Source organism: Anarhichas minor, unplaced genomic scaffold, assembly GCF_050575085.1.
Source record: "Anarhichas minor isolate MPS153535 unplaced genomic scaffold, ASM5057508v1 ptg000174l, whole genome shotgun sequence".
Taxonomy (NCBI): domain Eukaryota; kingdom Metazoa; phylum Chordata; class Actinopteri; order Perciformes; family Anarhichadidae; genus Anarhichas; species Anarhichas minor.
The window spans coordinates 221,951-240,762 of NW_027466620.1; the positions used below are offsets into that span (position 1 = coordinate 221,951).

The 18,812-nt window shown below is 40.8% G+C and overlaps 1 protein-coding gene across 10 annotated transcripts in view; it reads left to right on the forward strand.

Moving 5' to 3' along the window:
• The window catches only part of kcnma1a (potassium large conductance calcium-activated channel, subfamily M, alpha member 1a), a 121,227-nt gene extending 107,100 nt beyond the window's left edge, over window positions 1-14,127 (forward strand). For 4 of the 10 annotated variants that reach the window (XM_076085566.1, XM_076085573.1, XM_076085568.1 and 1 more), the window contains 6 exons: window positions 280-472; window positions 3,808-3,921; window positions 6,976-7,106; window positions 8,876-9,070; window positions 9,497-9,615; window positions 9,769-10,603. In XM_076085566.1, the coding sequence (XP_075941681.1) occupies window positions 280-472; window positions 3,808-3,921; window positions 6,976-7,106; window positions 8,876-9,070; window positions 9,497-9,615; window positions 9,769-10,021 (1,005 nt within the window). In that variant the 3' untranslated portion in view covers window positions 10,022-10,603. Of the gene's footprint in view, window positions 1-279; window positions 473-3,807; window positions 3,922-5,208; window positions 5,293-6,975; window positions 7,107-8,875; window positions 9,071-9,496; window positions 9,616-9,768; window positions 10,604-13,977 lie in introns of those variants that run through there. The other 6 variants (XM_076085567.1, XM_076085575.1, XM_076085574.1 and 3 more) reach the window with 3 other exon arrangements.
• The last annotated feature ends 4,685 nt before the right edge of the window (window positions 14,128-18,812 follow it).

The following is an 18,812-nucleotide window of genomic DNA, read 5'->3' on the forward strand; positions in this document are numbered from 1 at the left end:
TGTTAGGCCTGGCTTGACTGATGATCAGAGGAGAATCCCAAACACAGCCCTCAGCGAGGGCTAGCCTTTAGAAAGTCCATGTATCTGATTCTCCAATGCCCAGTTAGATCAGTGGAATGTCATCGCCTCAAAACAAGAATACTTGTTAACTAATTTCCCAAAGCTCCACTCTGCTCACTTCTTAAATTTGTTTTTCTCTCCCCTATGTCTGTCTGTTCCCTGTGTTTTGCCTTCTCTCTCTCCGTCTTGCTTTTTCTCTCTGTTCTCCTCACCCTGAAGGGTACGCCATTAAGTCGGGCAGATTTAAGGGCTGTCAACATCAACCTCTGCGACATGTGCGTAATACTGTCAGCCAATCAGAACAATATCGAAGATACCTCACTGCAGGATAAGGAATGCATCTTGGCGTCGCTCAACATCAAATCTATGCAGTTTGATGACAGCATTGGGGTCTTGCAGGCTAATTCCCAAGGTAAGGAGTGTCCTATTACTCTCCATGTGCACTGCTGCCCAAAGGGGACAGGGGGTGGGTGGGTTGAATGGAGTTTGTCATGCACAGTGTCTGCCAAGTACTCTATGACTGACTTACTGAAGAAGTGTACACACAAAACATGGTGTTAAATGCTTCATCAAGCCTTTGAAAATTGTTTACTACACATGATTTTCTGATGATTTCAGTCTTGTCCCTGGTAATTACATGCTGCTAAACCTCCTTGATAATACTTTTTAATGATGTAATCAACATGACTGTGTCATTCGATGTTGTTCCCCCTGATCTGGTGTCTGGCAGATCGTCTGGAACAGATTGTTGACGTTTGCAGACAAACACACGAACCTGGCATCCCATCAGGCCTCATCATCATTAAGCAGCCAGTACAAATCACCAGGCAGGCCAATTCAGCTGCTCCTCATTAGTCACAACAAAACAGCAACATATGCACGCACACACCTTCGTGTTTGAATGCGTGTGCAGTGCACGGGTGTGCAGTGCACATGCAGACATCCGTGTCAATGCGATCTATCCACACACATCCACAAACAGGTAATCCTCAGGTTATGATTAGACCAAAAGGCATGACATGCCTTGAGCTCAGTACTATTTAATGCCACCACTGTGACTGTTGTAAATACAAATCAAAGTTGAAGGTCCAAGAGGCCATTATTTTTTAGTGCAGAGCACTTCCACATGTTTTAGGAGAATGCCAATGCTGTTATTTCTCCAGCCTTGAGTGAGTGATGTGCTATCGATAGCGGTGCCACCGAGGAACAATAAGCAGGGGTAAATCTTGGAGCACGCCACTCTGGGGAGCAGTATTCACAGAAAGCCACCTCAATATGGAAACCCCCTAGCCTATACCCTCTCCCAGGGTCGATGGATGGAGCCTATTGTCATCAATAATTGGGTCTTACATCAACCACCCATTTCAGTGATAAATACTTCACTTTAGAAAACACACACACACGCACACGCCAGAGTGACATGCAATCATGCATGCACAAGGAAACACAAGCACATACTGTAGATATTGCTATTGTATCATAGGTATTGCTTTGGGGATTTCTTCCTCCGACCGATGCTCCCATTCAGACAGTCTGTGGAATTTAAAACAAGAAGGTGCAAATGAATAAGTAAACATGCGCTTTCCTGGGGGAGAGCTTCTCACGGCTGCTGTAGCATGTAGTCAACCACAGAGCATAGCGGTGCCCGGGGGGCTACAGGGATAAGGGGGTATGTAACCCAGATCTCACTTGCCTATTGTACATTGGAGCAGGACAGACAATGTTACAGCCTCACAGTAGCAGCTTGTCAGAAGAGGAGACGTAGTGTGTGGGATCAGGCATGTTGTTCAAACTCTGGCTTCTCTATTTTTAGCAATAAGGAACTTGTACGCTAATTGTCTAAAAGTATGTAACAATTATGACAGCCAATTAGAAAAAATAAATAAAAATGTCCTAAAGGTTTAAATTAAGGAATAATTGCAATAAGCCAGACAGGAATATTGTACGTCATAGACACATTTTTAGAGAATGATCCGGGAGCTAAACACATTTTAGCTCCTCTGGTTTTGCAGTAATCTAGCTCTGTCTGAGGAAGACATACCGCTCTCTGTTTGGAGCCCACCAACTCACATTGCAACTTTTGAGCTGTTTGTAACCTAACAGGTTTTGAAAGCAACTCAGCAGCAGGCCTCATATGTTCTCAACAACTGTTCTCAACAACAGTCGCTTTCTGCTGTACACGCCGCGCAAAACGTAAGCTATTCTTCTAGATCTCTGGGCTGTCTTCATGTTCACTGTGATACAATAAGAGCAGTGTTTTAGAGGCTGTATCCAAAAACTTGCTGTCACTCTCCAGTTGAGTGAACATCATCCTTTATGGACATCGACAAAATGATGTTCGCACTGTCTGAGCTCGTGCTCCCTTGTTGACTCGAAGTGTCAAACCTCTGCTATTTCCAAGTTCAATAATTGGTATAACAAGAGTTATGATTATCCATGCTTCAGTTCAGTGTGTGCTTCCTGCTGTGTACTAAACTATTTGGTGTCTTTTCTGTTGCAAAGGGCCGGAAGATCTCTTTTGTAATGTCAGCAGCTCATTGAGTTTCTTGACAGGAAAGGCACACACACTCTCACATACGTGGAGAATTTGCAATCCTTTTAAAACTTTGTGACCTGAATATATTCCCTGCATTATGTTTCCTTGGTGGTGGCACTATAAGCTGGCATTTTGCTGTAGTCAGCACTAAATGATGGATGTCAAAACACAGTTGATGCATTATGCATATAGCATCACAGATTTAAGGTGTTTACGTGTCACTTTGAGGAAATGCAAAAATGTGAAGTCATGTGAAGTCATCCTCCTGTCACTTGCACTTGTATTTCATGATCCTGAGCCACGCCATTTCCGATAAAAGGTTTTCAGGATCCACTTCACCAATTTTATTGTGACAAAATGAACATATAAAATTTATGCCTGCCCCTTGATGGAGGGATGTGAATGCTAAATATGTCTTAGCTGACCCCTGAAAGCACAGTATCCGTATTGCAATTTTAGGCAGCTGCCTTGTTCACTTAGCCTTCTCCTCCTTCTTCCTTCTTTCAGTCAGTCCACACATTTGAACATCAACAATTTCATGCTGACTGAGCTGACATGCACTATGTATAATGGTATTAATACTGAGTTCCAGTTCACATCCACATGCTTAGGATACATCTGCAGTAAACACACTTATCAGACATGCAGGTTTTTGCTTGGATTGTATTTTTTTTTTTACCTTGAAAAATCTGTATACAGTGCTGTCCACAAAGTCAACACGGAGGAAAACATGTAAAAATACAAGATAGTAGACATCTTTTCATCTGATTCTTCAATTATTCTTCCATAGAAATACATAAATCCACGTCAGATTTGCAGAGGGCTAACTACCAAACAGTAAATAACTACATCAAGTTAAAACTAGCTCAGCTAGCTTTAGCCAAAGCTAAACCTGCTTGAGTTTCCCCCAACTGTTATTAAAATATCCATTTTAATGAACTGACATCTCGGTATTTCAGTTAGTTCATCCATTTTAGGTATTATGTATGGTTCTCTGGCAATAGATTTTTGGGGTATAAAAAGGCAAAAGACGGCGTTACAAGCGTTACGTCTGTTGCACATGTTGTGACCAGGCTGAAAAACCCTTTGTTCTCAACCCCACTGCTTTCTTGAATTACTGTTCTCTGCCTTTGTCAGGCCGAGGATATCGCTTAATGCCACCCTGTTATGTCATTTTCTGATCTCTATAAATCTGTTTTTTTGGTGTTCAGGTTTCACGCCTCCTGGAATGGACCGGTCATCTCCAGACAGCAGTCCAGTACATGGCTTTGTGCGTCAGGCTTCTGTCACCACCGGATCCAACATCCCCATCATCACAGAACTAGGTAATGCTGTTTACAACCACCTCAAATGCAAATATTGCATGCCATACCCAATAACCTCAGATCAAGTCATTACTCATTGGCAAACATAGACACATAGAGCTGATAATCCAAGACTTAAAAATCATGCTGCTACCAAAAGTTCCAACTCATTCAAGGTCAAATGGACTTGAGGAATGTGTGGTGTGGAATTCTTTTTTTTTTCCCCCTCATAGCGCTGGCAGCTATGCCCAACTCAAGTTTCTATTCGTATGTGAATTATTGGATCTGGCTCGCATTTGTCAATTGGTGATAATGTTAGCTGCAAGGACTGGAAGATATCGTTGCTCAGAGGACAGTGTGGACAACTGTGACTTAAGGATGTCAGACAGGCATTTAGAAGACTATAGCTAAATGTCCTGCATTTGTCCACTAATGCACAACATAAACGTAGCCTGATGGAGAGGGTGGGAGAGGTGGAAGGGGAAGAAAGTGAAAAGGTAGATGGGGGGGAAAAAATGCCTTGGTTGCAAAATGGGTCCATTTATTAATAACAATGGCAGTGGCTGTATTCCCACTGGTGTTGGGGACTCATGAAACTTTCAGATCTCTGAGGGGCCTTCTAAAGCACCAGAGACTGGCTACTCTGTCTCCCCTGACCCAATTAGGGAGCAATGGAGCATGAGGCCAGCTAAGAAAAGGCCAGAAAGAGAAAAGAGCTACCTAAGTATACTTGTAACCGCGCCAACCATTACCTGCAGAGAGGCTATCCCATTAGACTGTTGACTGCATACGTAATCATCAAGACTAGATGCTACCCATGTTGGAGTCATTGGTTGCCGTCCTGGACTCTAGAAGCTCCAGTGTTATGTGCAAAGGAGAGAGTGGCTGCATGTCTCACTGGAACCAAATACTGTGATTACATTGTCATATGTTCAGTTTACGGTGCCAGGAGCAGATTAAAGTCTTGTTGGAACGTTAAAACACAGCTCTTTTGAGTTGCATGATCAATTTTGTTTGCATAGAATGCAAAGTAGGTGTGTTTATGGATAAGACCGTGTTTATCCCTTTCACTGTTTTACCGTGAAATAATGTATTGTTGTTGTATTGGTACAGCAGCGTGACAGCTCTGGCTACTGTGCGCTGTATTGTGCACTTTAATCCAGGGTACCCTACTTTTAGATACCGGACAACGATGAATGTCTCGGAGTAAATCCCGGTGATGACAAGAGTGGTCTGAAATGGCGAAATGCCTTTATTGCAGTCTTTGAAACTGTTTCAATAACAACACCATGCACTCATCACCATTAGCTAAACCTGGCAAACTACTGCCGTTGGTTTCACTCAGTCAGGAAAACAAAAGTGGAACCAACATAGAAATAATAACAGAGCCGGGTAAGCCGAGCCTTTGTCCTCTGCTGCCGTTCGTTCCCTCGCGTCGCCACTCTGCTCCTCATCAGCTTGTCTTGATTTATCTGGCTGCAGTCAAGGCCCTCGGTTCTCCCATGGCTTCACTTTGAACACATTTTTATTCTTAGTTCTGGTTGAAATTGACTGTCTTGTTTTGGCCCCTTTTTAATGTATTTTTTTAGTTGTTGTTTTGGGGTGATTTTTTTCCCCCTCCAGTTGTATTTGCAGAGCATCGCTAGGCTTTTGATCATGCTCAGTCTGTCCTTGTGGCTGTTTTCATAGCAACACAGCCCTGCCCCTCACCCCCCTCTTCCTTTTACTCCTCCAAACACACACACATGCCCCCCCCCCCCCCCCCCTTTCACTCCTTTGGCCCAAGCCTGTTTGCATCAGCCCCTTGTCTCTTTGACTGACATTTTTGTTCCACAGCGCACTGGAAGCCTGGGAAGAAATCTGATTTGGAAAACACAAAAACTTGAGATCAAACCATCTTTTTAAGCTGTATTTTTTAAATTTATTTTCCAGTTTCTTTGTTTCTCCTCCAGACCATATCTCTGAAGCTCAGATATCGGAGGAGTCAAACTAGAACTTGTGTGATGCTCGTTTTCCAAGTAACGCTCGTTAATAGACCCTTCACTGCTCACTGCTGCTAAAAACACAATCTGAGTAAAAAGGCACACACTACAGGGAGCACTTTGAGTTTTTTAGTTGTACCAATTATTTAATACACCAGAGACAAAAAAATATGTCTTATTTCAGTTGTGGGCGATTTTCATTTACACTGTACCATTTAGTCTATTTAGCAGACCTAGTTTGTTTTTGTGAGATGAAAACAAAAAAAATGTGTTTAATTTGACTTTCAGGGCAAAGGTAAATATTTGCGATGTATTTTTCTGAGGGTGATGATGTGACGATTGCATTCATCGAGGAAAACTCTGAAAAAAATAGCATGAATTTAAAAGTGCATGATTTTCTCATGTGACACATTAGCCATTGTTGAAGTCTCAATTTGTTTTACCATATTTACTGTATAAATCAAGAAATATCTAAAGTAACCAGTTTATACTTTAAGCAGGCTACACAGTCCACAGACTGGTCACTGTCTCTTGAATGAGTGTGTGTCTGTTTGTGTGTGTTACAATGTATCAAGATACAGTGGCTACTGAGGTACTAATGCCTTATGCAGGATAGATGTATGCTTTATTCAGAATTGGTGACTTCTACAATGGTTATGACTGTGTATGCATAGTATAATATATTTTCTCCTTGAGTCATAGTTTGTCTTAATGTATGAAATGCACCCTGCATGTGGTATACAGTGGATTTGATATTCAAAATGCTGAATCATTTTTCCCAAAAAAAATCAAAAACTCTTTTTTTCACCTCTGGAAAATAAATAAAGATGAATTCTTGTTGTTAAAAATATGTGCAGAAATGTAAAAGCAAAATATAATGTGCATCTAATGTTACATTATATTGCAAACCTGGATACCTATACACCTAAGACATTTCTGTTACATTACAATGATATATCCAAATGTAACTTAAATAAACAAAGACTTATTCATTTCTCAACTCTCTGGTGTGTTGATGACTACGCGTGTTTGGCTCTTATGCCTCTTCTCAGTGCCCGTCTCTAACTCCCCCCCCCACTCCCCCCCCCTTCAGTGAACGACTCAAACGTTCAGTTCCTGGACCAAGATGATGATGACGACCCAGACACAGAGCTGTACCTCACTCAGCCCTTCGCCTGCGGCACCGCCTTTGCTGTCAGTGTACTCGACTCCCTGATGAGCGCAGTGAGTTCTCAAACACACTTTTTACACTCTCAGTGTTGGTGTGTTTTTCAAAATCACTTTTCAAAATCATACATTTTGCAACACATTTTTATAATCTTTATGTCCTGTGTTTGGATGCTATAACTGAGTCTTACTCAGAATTTAAAAAAGAGCAAGTAGAGAGAAGTTTCACATAAAGTACTTGGAGATGCGGCGCCCACTGGTAAACAATTGCATTTTGTTGCAATGGTAGAAACTTCGAGATGAGAGAAAGAGGTGAGCAACGTCGAAGTGAGTCAGACTCGAAAGACCTGGGAAAACTTTAGAAGTTAGTGCACCTAAATCTAGCACTTTCTTCTACTTCTTGTTGCTTCTTTGATGGTTATAATTTGTCTACTCTGTTGTTTCATTCAATATTCATTCAAATAATCAAAAGTTGATGGTAACAAATGAAAACTATCAGATTTAGCAGTAAAAAGTAGCTAAAGTCAGACTGTGAGATTAAATGCTTCCCCAGTAGAGAAAAGGAGGGTGAATTTAGCAATGAGTTTCATTAGATGCAAGAATTTGGCATTTCAAGAAGGCAGAAGTTGGTAAATGAAATGGTACAGTAGTATATTCATCCAACATGCTTGCCAGGTTCACTGACAGCAAAATGTAAATTGTTGGCATCACGCCTCATCTTAAGTGTTATGAATTCAACTTTCAAGAGCTTTATGAGATCTTTTAACAAAGTAAGTGTCGAAGGTTAGTGTAATAGCGATGACACGGGCTGTAAGAGGCCAGAAACACAATGTCTTTGCTGCACTCATAGGAGATAAGGTAAAGAAGAAGGTTAGAAAGAAATTCTCATAAACCCCTCCCTCTCCCTCTCCCTCTCCCTCTCATGACCAACTGTGGTTTCCCTTCGGTGCTGTGATGGCTTAATTCCAGCAGCCCTCTCAGTGAGTTAGGGGTTAGAGAGGCATGCAGAGCCGAGTTGAGCGGGGAGTAGAGCAGGCGTCAGCTGTAGTCTGGCAATGGTCAGAGGTGAAGCCAGCTAATGGACAGTGCTCATCCATCATGAGGCTCTGCAGGCTTGTCAGGGGGCCCAGGGAGAGGAGCTGCCACTCTGGCCCGGCTGCCGAGTGACATCGGCTGTCTTCACACGCGGCAAAAGCAGGTCCTGATTGGCTTGAAGGACAAGAGAACCTGACGCCCGCAGAGCGCAGTCAAGTCGTTGTTTCAGAAGCAGACAAGTGTGTGGATCAGTGTTTCCAGAGGAAAGAATAGTGCTATGTTAAAGTACCTCTTTTGTTTAGTGTGCTATGATTATCAACATGTTTCTATGTCTCTCTCAAATATGAAACATTTATGTATGTTAAACCTTAACCTTATGAGATCATTTTTATAGTCAACAGCATCATTTCTTTTTCCTTTTTCTTTTTTACTGTGTCTGGGTTTTCCACGGTAGCTATTGCTTCTGTAGAAAGCAGGCCCAACAAAAACTTAACACAGCGATGTATGTGTATTATCCAAAGTGACAGGAATGCTGATCCTGCAAAGAAAGTTACATCTTTCGTGCATAATTAATCATTGTTAAAAATACCAACAGAATTCCATTCACATCCGTTTTATTTGGTGAACTAGACAGAGAGTCCTCTGTAGTCTTCTATGGCTTTTCCCCTCAGCTTCCACGCAGAGACAGGCTGAGGGTTGACATAATAGGCTGTGCTTCCTACATCTGCCACCCCGCTACTTGTGACTCTAATGGCATCTGCTTACAGATATCCCCTGTACTTTCTCCCCAGACATACTTCAACGATAACATCCTTACGCTGATTCGGACACTGGTTACAGGGGGAGCCACGCCAGAGCTGGAGGCCCTGTTGGCTGAGGAGAACGCCCTCAGAGGCGGCTACAGCACACCTCAGACACTGGCAAATAGAGACAGGTGTCGCGTCGCCCAGCTAGCCCTCTACGACGGGCCATTTGCCGACTTGGGGGTAAGTGGATGTTTAAGCGAAGATGACACGTTTTGGCACTACCCAGCAGCACACATCTGGCCGCCTCCGCTCCTCGCGGCCCTTAATCCGATGTGAAGAACAGCGATCACGCAAAGCAGGTCTTAGTGGGTGGAGAGGGAAGAGGACTCTAGAAGGAACAATGAACACCTCCAAGTTTATTTGGTTCCAGTCTTGTTTTTACAGGTTTTTGTCATTGTTATTCCGAACCTCCAATACCAAAGTCATTTTGTTTCTTTCTTTGTTGAATTATGGCATAATTTTAAAACATTGAGGAATACCCTCAGCAATGCAGAACACTGCATATTCACTACAACTTTACAGAGAACAACGTTTACTGTCACTGATCCAGATCATCAGGCTGACCTACTCACTAACTGATGGTGTCTTTGTTCTGTTGTTCATCAGGATGGAGGCTGCTACGGGGATTTATTCTGTAAAGCACTGAAGACGTACAACATGTTGTGTTTTGGAATCTACAGATTAAGAGACGCTCACTTAAATGCACCGAGCCCGTGTACAAAACGGTACAATTTCTGCCTTCACTCCATGTCAAAATTAATATTTAATATTTAATGTAATAAAATGACAATTAGGGTTATTGATAGAGTACTTTATTTGCTGCTTCCCTACGAGGATTATAAACATTTAATCTTGTCTAACATTTGTTTTCTGGGCAGGTATGTGATCACGAACCCACCCTATGAGTTTGAGCTCGTGCCCACAGACCTGATCTTCTGCCTCATGCAGTTTGACCACAATGCAGGCCAGTCCCGGACAAACTTGTCCCACTCTTCCCACTCTTCCCATTCCTCCAGCAAAAAGAGCTCCTCCGTCCACTCCATCCCGCCCTCCAACCGGCAAAACCGCAGCAGTAAGACCCGGGAGGCCCGTGATAAACAGAAGTATGTGCACAATTCACCTGTCACCTGAGTTTTAGTCTGCATGCTTAGTGTTTTAAACCTGACATGTGTCCCTTTTTTTTATTATGCAGACTGTGGTGACACATTCATTTATAAGTGCTGTGTGTTTGTGGTTTGTTTGTGTGATTTGTGCTCTGTGTCCATGCTCAGTGTTTGTGCGTTTCCTTCATAATCATCTGCATGTGGTATTCACTCTCGCATCACAGCAATCATAATGTGACATGAGCAAAATGGTTAAACTCGCTTTGTGGAAAACTCATTTATTGTAGTCAAAGACTGTAGTGAGTCTTTTTTTTTTTACTTATTTAGTCAGTGGCATTGTAAACTGAAAACCACTTGGATGGCACAGCCATTGTGGTTGGAAACAAGCTTACAGTAAAGGCCTCAGCCACAGCCAATTCACATAATACGACACACATTCAGTATGCTGTGTGGTCTACCTGCTGTACTGTCTTAATATTTGTGTAGTGTTTAACTGTTGTTTGTTGGATATTTGTGCACATTTAACTGACATGATCATTATGCATCGATCATGGATGATTTGTTATTCACGTACTGGAGCTGATATGGATTATAAGGCACATTTGACTAACATTACTGATAAGCTGTTACTCATGACATCATCCCTTATTAGCAGTGTTGATGTTTTGTTGGTGCATCTATAATGCTTTATTGCATGTCCATATTGGTAGCACTCTTTCCTGTTCTGTTTATTATACAATTATAAGATTACTTCAAATTTGGCGACATTTGACCCACATGTTATATATTCCATACCCCCCCCCCCCCCCCCCCACCAAAAAAAACAAAAATAATTAAACATATATATGAATAAATATGAATTTTGAAATTGTGACATATTCTAAAAGCATGCAGATTTGCTATGATCGTACTCAGGATTTTTGAAATGGTAGATGATAAGCCCTCAATACATCTTATAGCTAAGATGTATGATGTAGCCTAAATACTGTAGTGGTAACAATATTTAAGCCTTAGTTGGACTGGTAGTCATTTGTCAGATGTGTATTGACTGTAAATACTACTCACTTACAGTAGATTACTTGCCTCTCTTTCTGAAGTGCAACAAGGATGAATAGAATGGGCCAAGGTATGCAAGTTAACGATTCTGCATGACTTAGCAACCTATCCTGGGGTTCTGATCATAACTATGTCCTCTGGATATTGTTATGACGAGGGGAGTTTGTTTTATTTATTACGTTCTTCGGATGTTAAGTAAACCATGCCTCAGTTTAAGTTTTGCTTTCATCTGGATAGTAAAATGTCTGCTGCTGCTCCTGCCTGATCCATGATCAGGACCATCTCCACCTTGCATGAAGTTGAGACACAACCCCCCTTTTCTTTGTGCTTTTACTCAGTTATTCACATGATGATATGAATTTTCTTTTCGTCCTGGCGAATTCCTTTTAACATTGTTTCTTTCTGTCATTTATCATGCGTTTTTTATGATTTCTTTCAACTTGAGATGGTTTGCATTGTGTGAGAGGTCTGTGTGTTTGTGCATCTTCCCTCCTATTGAATGCTAACAGATGACTGTAGCAGACATTTAGGGTGCTTTCACGCCTATCCTGTTTGGTTCAGTTGAAACAAACTCAGGTCTGTCTGCCTGGTTGGTACAGTTTGTTTGGGCCGGTGTGAAACCCTGGTGCGGAACAAAAAAAACAAACCATGACAAGTCAGTCACTGGAATTTGGTTATCAAATTAATCCAATCAATGAGTTACCTGTCAGTCTGTGTTACTTAATGTTTACTCCTCTGGTTCGTTTGTAAAAAGTCAGTGGAACCGGACCAGAACTGAAATGCAGCAATGTATCTTTGTACCCTTGGTCCGGACCAAATTGAACCAAATTGAACCAAACTCACGGTGTGAAAGCACCCTCAAATGTTGTAATTATGCTCTCATTGAGTACCACTGGTTATTGTTGTAACGGCATCAGCATAAATCACAGAGTAACAACATGCTGTCCGACAGTACAAACCCAGATCATAGCTCACATGTAGGTCAGGCTGATTCAAATCCCCCTGATGTAGCCAATTGCTTACTTCTTCACAGAACTTTAAGAAAGTGTGTCCAGCCCTGTGCCATCGGTCACACCAAGAAAGTGGGAGGTGTGACTAATTTAAAGTGTAAATTGAAGGGGGGTATAAGTTACCTCCTTGTGACCCTGTGCACCTGATATGGTGGTTTGAGGCGACATCACTAAGTTCACCGTATTAGCAGCAGACTCTGGAGAGAGATGGCAGACATCTTGCTTCACCTCAGGCACAATTCTACACATCAAATGTCTGTGCTTTAACGCACGGCCCTACAGCCTTCAGCTTGCTGACACACACTCAAGCTTGCACAAATGAATCTCCACACATGCAAGCCCGAATGTACATGAGCACGCATTTACACACTTACACACACGCACATACCAGCAGGCACACGCAAGGTTTGCGCCACATAGCCAAGGTAAAATTTTATATTACAACTTCACCCGAAAGGAAGTGACTTCTTGAATGGCATTGCAGATGGCTATGAAGTGCTAGGAGCGAGTTTACAAACTTCTGACAGCTGGCATACACCTCTCCCTCTCCCCATACCGTGCTCAGAAACAGTGCTCTCATAGCTCACTTAAACATGAAGAGATTATCTTCAAAATGACTTATCCAAATCTCCCAAATCTCTTCCATCCCACATTGGCTGCATGAAAGTAAAGCTTCCCATGAAATATGACAGAATATATACCTTTTAAGTTATTAGTCAGCTTAAAGGGTCAGGTCATTTGAATTACAAAAAACACACACATTCTAAATGAACTCTAGTGGAACCTAGACTTTCAAATATTTAAATTCTTTTTACCCAGGTTTTAGATATTTATGTCTGAGATTTCTGCCTCCACCCCAACATAATGTAAGTGGATGAAGTTTGTGGTGCTCAGAGTATTAAAAAAAAGACATTTACAAAACAAAACAAAACTAAAATCTGCTTCAACATCGTTTCCTAGACAGTGTGTCAGAAAGAATGTAAAGATTACACAAATTTGATAGCTGGAGTGTTTAGGGGCAAATAAACTGGACCAAACAAACAGCTAATGCACGGACTGTACAGACTGTAGTTTGCCAGAAACATACGCACCAATTGCCACGTGTGTCATCTCACAACTCACAAGCAACTCAAGTTCTTTGGATTATTTTCCTCCAGTCTTTCTCCTTTGTCTCTAAACTTCCACAAAATGAAGTCAGAAGCCTGTTTTTGTTGTTGTTTTTTTCAACTTGTGCATGCGTGTCTTCACCTCAGTTTGTGCAGCCCCAGGAGTAATTATGACGATTCCTGCCCTCCACTTGCATCTTTGCATTGATTTATTAGGCAATTGCACCACTTCTATAATTTCCTTTGCTTTGCACCTGGTAGATAATCTAGTTTGAAGTAATTTTGGGCCTATTTCCTTCATAGACATCAGTTCCATTGAAAACCTGAGGCACTATTGGTGTGAGCACCAAAACTTAAATTTCATTCTCCTTTGTCGTAATGAGATTGAATCAGAAATCTCTCTCAAAACCAGTAAAAAATAAAATAAAACTATCTGCGTGGTAACAGGAGAAAGGGGCAAATGTGTTTGTAATCTGGGAGACCTGACCCTGACACACGTTAGAGCTGATCAATACCCATAGGATGATATTTGTGTTATCTAAAATGGAATACTTAATTACACAGTATATTAGAATTGTGACTCTACTTTCACAGCTGTAGTTGATTAAACAATGGCACACCACCATGTCACCACCATGACATTCAAATTGGCTCAATGAACCGGAACACAATTTTAGATTGGACCTCATGGTTTGATGCTAATGCCATCCAAATCTACCACTTAATCTGAGGCAGTATGGTTGTTAGTAATCCAATGTTGAATACTTTTTACAATCTAACTCTGTCTTCTCTTCTCCCTCTCTCGCCTTCAGAAAAGAAATGGTTTACAGATGAACCAGAAAATGCCTACCCACGGAACATTCAGATCAAGCCCATGAGCACTCACATGGCCAACCAAGTCAACCAATACAAATCCACTAGTAGTCTGATTCCACCAATCAGAGAAGTTGAAGATGAATGCTGAACACAGCATTTTCTTGCTGACTCACCAGGCGTCTATACGCTCTTTCAAAAAAGATGGGAGATCACCCATGGAGGATTGATGATGATGATGATGATGACAGGGATGTTGAAGACTGACACATTTCTCTTCACTCATTCTTCTAATCAAGGGTTGGACAGAAACCCAAATTGGAAGGGACCTCCTATGTGTATACCTTTAATGTTACTTCCATGCTCTTGGACATTGTTTTATTTATTAATGTATCCATAGTGATGTACATAATGACAATCAACTAAGGATTGTACAGCCCCTTCCCCCTACCACTTTTTGGAATTATTTTAAGAGTTGACAAAAAAAAAGAGTACTTCCTGTAATTCTTTGCAATAGTTCACCTCATTTTGTGACCAGACTCCATTGCTAAGGTGACTGGTTATTGGAGGATGAGGGTTGCAGCGATAAACTGATCATATCATCTCCCAAAGATCTACCCAGATGCCTCACGTCCAACCAACTGGGTTCACCAACTTCATATCCCCGTCTGCTTCTGTTCTATTTGCACTAAAACTGGACAAGTTTCGTTTGACAGAACAACTGGAACCCTCAGATTCTCCCCCAATAAAATGTCTTTGAGGAGATGAAGGGAGGGAGGGCTGTTTGGTTTCAGAGGCATACTAATCTTGTTCTTAGGTTGTTATAAATCATGTCATTGCTTAAGGTTTGCTACTTCACCGTTGACTCGTCATGTTGAGTGAGAGCATTCCAACCCTGCTGAACAAAATCATCCTGCAAGACAGTGGTCTATAAACACAGAGAATGGTGTACGCTGGCCGAAAGAGAACCCTGTACCTACATATCTTCTGCTGATATGTGAGATCATAAAGCCTGTGACTCTGTTTTAAGCTCCTATTGCATGATATGTGCCTGAGCCACCTCTATTACAGATACAGTGCTGTTGATCAACCTGAGTACATGAGGGTGAAAAACAACTTTCCCTGTCTTTCGTGTGTTCAGGAGCATTTACGCTATGTGTACGCTGTGTGTGTGTGTGTGTGTGTGCGTGCGTGTGTGTGTGTGCGTGCGTATGTGCATCGCAGCCACGCATCCTGATCAGTGCTATCATCTGCTCCATCGCCGTGTATGTGATGGTGCACCTTTGAAGGAGCAGCATGTGGGATCTTTGCTCTAAAAAAGTCATGGTAGAATCTAGAGGGTTTGGATCTACAAACAAAATTATTATGTTGCATAAAAACTCAAAACTGAATATCCAACTATGTTTGAGCCAAGCTAACACAGACAGCAGCTGCGTGCCCGCTGTTGATGCTTTTGCCGTGATATCTGCGGCAGAATTTGGGATCACAAAGAAGAGTGGTGTATTTTCCGAATGTTTTGTCCGTTACAAAAATGTCATGTCTGAGTAAAAAAAAAAAAAAAAATGCCACATATTGCATAAAAGTGGGCAATAATGGGTCCTCCTTTGATCAAAGCAACTGCCTGGCACGGGGTTGGCACAGAGGCAGTAAAGAGCTTGGATGTTCTCTGTTGCCCATCCAGATGTCACACGCCTTGAAACTCTCAGGAGTTAAGCTGCTATGTTCGGTCCTCTAACATGAGGAAATGCTCAAACATAGTTGGATTGAAATGCAACAATGCCACAGACTGCTAATAAGGATACTGGAGAGGAACCAGTGTTCTTTTTGCCAGCCTGTGTGCAACACGAGAGTGTATTTTGCACGTTTAGGCACTGATAGATCCAAATCCATCTGTGATTGGAGGAGAGGAGGATTGAGGTGGGAGCCTTGTATTCCTAATACATAAACTTCATGCAAATATGTCGTTGGATTTATACATAATTCAACACGTAATTATTTTGTCTTCATAAACATAATCGGTTTGTACTTATTTTTCTAGACAAGAACCAAGTGTAAAGTACTATGGGAGATACAAATACTCTATCTTTAATTTCAACTACCTATCAAAGGATTTTGTGTTTTATTTATTTCATATCGTACTAAAACAAAATATTTTTTTATCCGCCATGCCCCCTCTTTAAGAAAACTGCATCACTCTGGAGCCAATAAAGCTCAGACTAACTTGCATTGTGAAACCACCATCTTCAGCCTGGCAGCTCAGCTCTGTTGAGTGCTTGTAGAAATAGATTACGGCTCATCTGTTTTAGTTGCACAGATGAGCCGTAATCTACTAAATAATGCGTCTACTGCTAAGCATCCCTAGCTGCAAATATGTAGATGGAAAGATGAGTAAAAATAACTATATATTGGGGGTTAAATGTTGTAGTTTAGATGGAGAGCAGATCAGAGTGGTAATAATACCGGGAAGATCTTAGTCACTCCCTCTGTGTGCAGGCCAGAACTGAATGACTGTCATTAGATGCGTTTGACCTAAATTAGGTTCCTAGTTTGGAGAAAGAGTGTGTACACTGTTGAAAACAAAATACAACAGGGAGACAATGTCTGTGTATTGCAGTGATTCTCTTTTATTGGCTCGAAAGGAAAAGTAATTCTCAAAAAAATAAGATATTTAATATGGAAAAACAACATAACATTGTGCTAAATACGTTTGTGTAAATTCAACCCATTATATAAATCACATTTCTTTTTCAAACAAAATGATCTGAGCTTTAATGTCCGTCTATTAGGTGTGGTGCAACTGTACTGAAGCCTCACACATTGTCCTGAAGTGAACTTTTGAACTGTGATTACATTGTTGTCACACTTTGTAGCAAATAGATTTCTTTCCAGAAGATATGTGAGTAAAATGTATGTATAATTGGGTTTTTAATGGCATACTTGCTAGCCTGAACAATAAGGAACTATTAATATTTGATAATGGCAGTGACTCATTACACATAAAATCGACAAACTGATTGTTATGTTGAAAAAAAAGAAAAGACAAATGTGTATTTTGAAAATGAAAGATCTTGGATTCAAGTGGGAAATGTCAGGCGGAATTTGATCTGGTTTGTCAGCCATCACAATGATGGAAGGTAGCTCCAATTTGAGCGGAGGTGATCAAAAGAGACAACATCCTTAATTTTTCTTTTTTTTTTATTACTTTGTGTTATTACAGGGTTTACATTCCATTTTGTCAGCTTGTCATCTGCCACAACTGCTTATTATTTGTTTACAGAGTATTTTATGAGCTACTTAAACATAGAATTGTTCAGAAATAAAACGGTACATATTGCAAACTGGCATTAACATAAACTCACAAAGCAATGCCCCATTTGTTTTCATCACACTTGATTACTGTGCTTTTTCTACCTGAACCCTCATTGTGCGACTCATTCAGGCTGGCATTATTCACAACAGTGGACTGAGATGTCTCTCCTTCCTACACCGTGTCATATGTCTATTAGATGTTTTAGGTCTTTGCATTGTATACCTCTAAAGTTTTAGAGTGTTTTTTTTGAAGTGCCATGAAGAGTTTTGTTGAGCAAGCATCCTTCAGTCATTCAGGGACACAACTCGCTTTGAGGGAGCTAAGTCCAAGTGTTTTCCACTGTGAGAATGGTGTCTTGTACTGGCATGGAGAACATCCAAGCCATCAATGCCTCCATGCCAGTATAATCCCATGCAGTGCAGGCGGTCAATTGGAGGGCCCATATTAAGTCCCACTATAGCGAAAAGTGGCATTCAGGAGGCCTGAGGGGCAGACAGATGGGAGCCCCAGTCATCAAACCACACATATAGTCTCTAATGTGTGCTTGGTTACAGGCTATCTATTTGTGTTATGTAGTGTTATTAGTTATGGATGACTGAAAGATGCACGTAGAGGCACATGCCTGTAAAGTCAGATGTGTTGTTGTCCACTGAACAAATCAAAGACTATGATGCGTCATACGTAACTGTTACAGTATGTTGCATTATTCTTGTTTATCTATTTTTTTGCTGTAAAGGATGGACAGATAAATTATTTGCTGGGAAATGTATTAGATATCATAGAACATATAATACTTGTGGGGATGGGAGGTGGGGTCTCAAGTCTTAACAATACATTAAAATTGCGTTCAGCAATTTTTTTTTTTGAGAAAAGTAACAATATTGTTAATTTCTTTTGGCTGCCTATCAGTTCAGGAAGAATCAGGACATTGCTCTTGCGTATCACAGAAAGGATTTGTTGGCACATTGTCATTGCAGCAAACAGGAGTTTGACATAGCTGTCTAATTAGTTTGGATGCATTCTAGATATGATGGATACATTGATTATTTGATGGTGCCGAGTTGATCTACCTGACTCTGTCAAATATAATCTGCTGATAAATCTACTGTCTTGTACAAAAAGTTTGTACATAGATTGTACATGGTTTCTTTTTGTATTTTCTCAAATTAAAATGGATGTATTTGTGTTCTAAACCTCTTTATTATTTCAACTACAAAGAAATGTTTCCTCTATTATTGTACTACCTCAGTCACCTTCCACCACTCTTTCTTCTTAAGACTAGGCATATTTACTTAATTACTGTACAAATTCTAGGTATGAGTATTTTACTTTTTTACTTAACTTCTTTGATTTAATGTTATTTATATGATATGATATTATATTTCCCATTTTAAAGGGAAATATAATTATTTTTAGACTACTAAAATTATTTTACGGCTAAAGCTTATAGTTACTTTGCAGACTAAGATGCCTCATGAAAAAAATACCATTAACTTCTTACTGTCTTAGTTAAATTTTTATAAA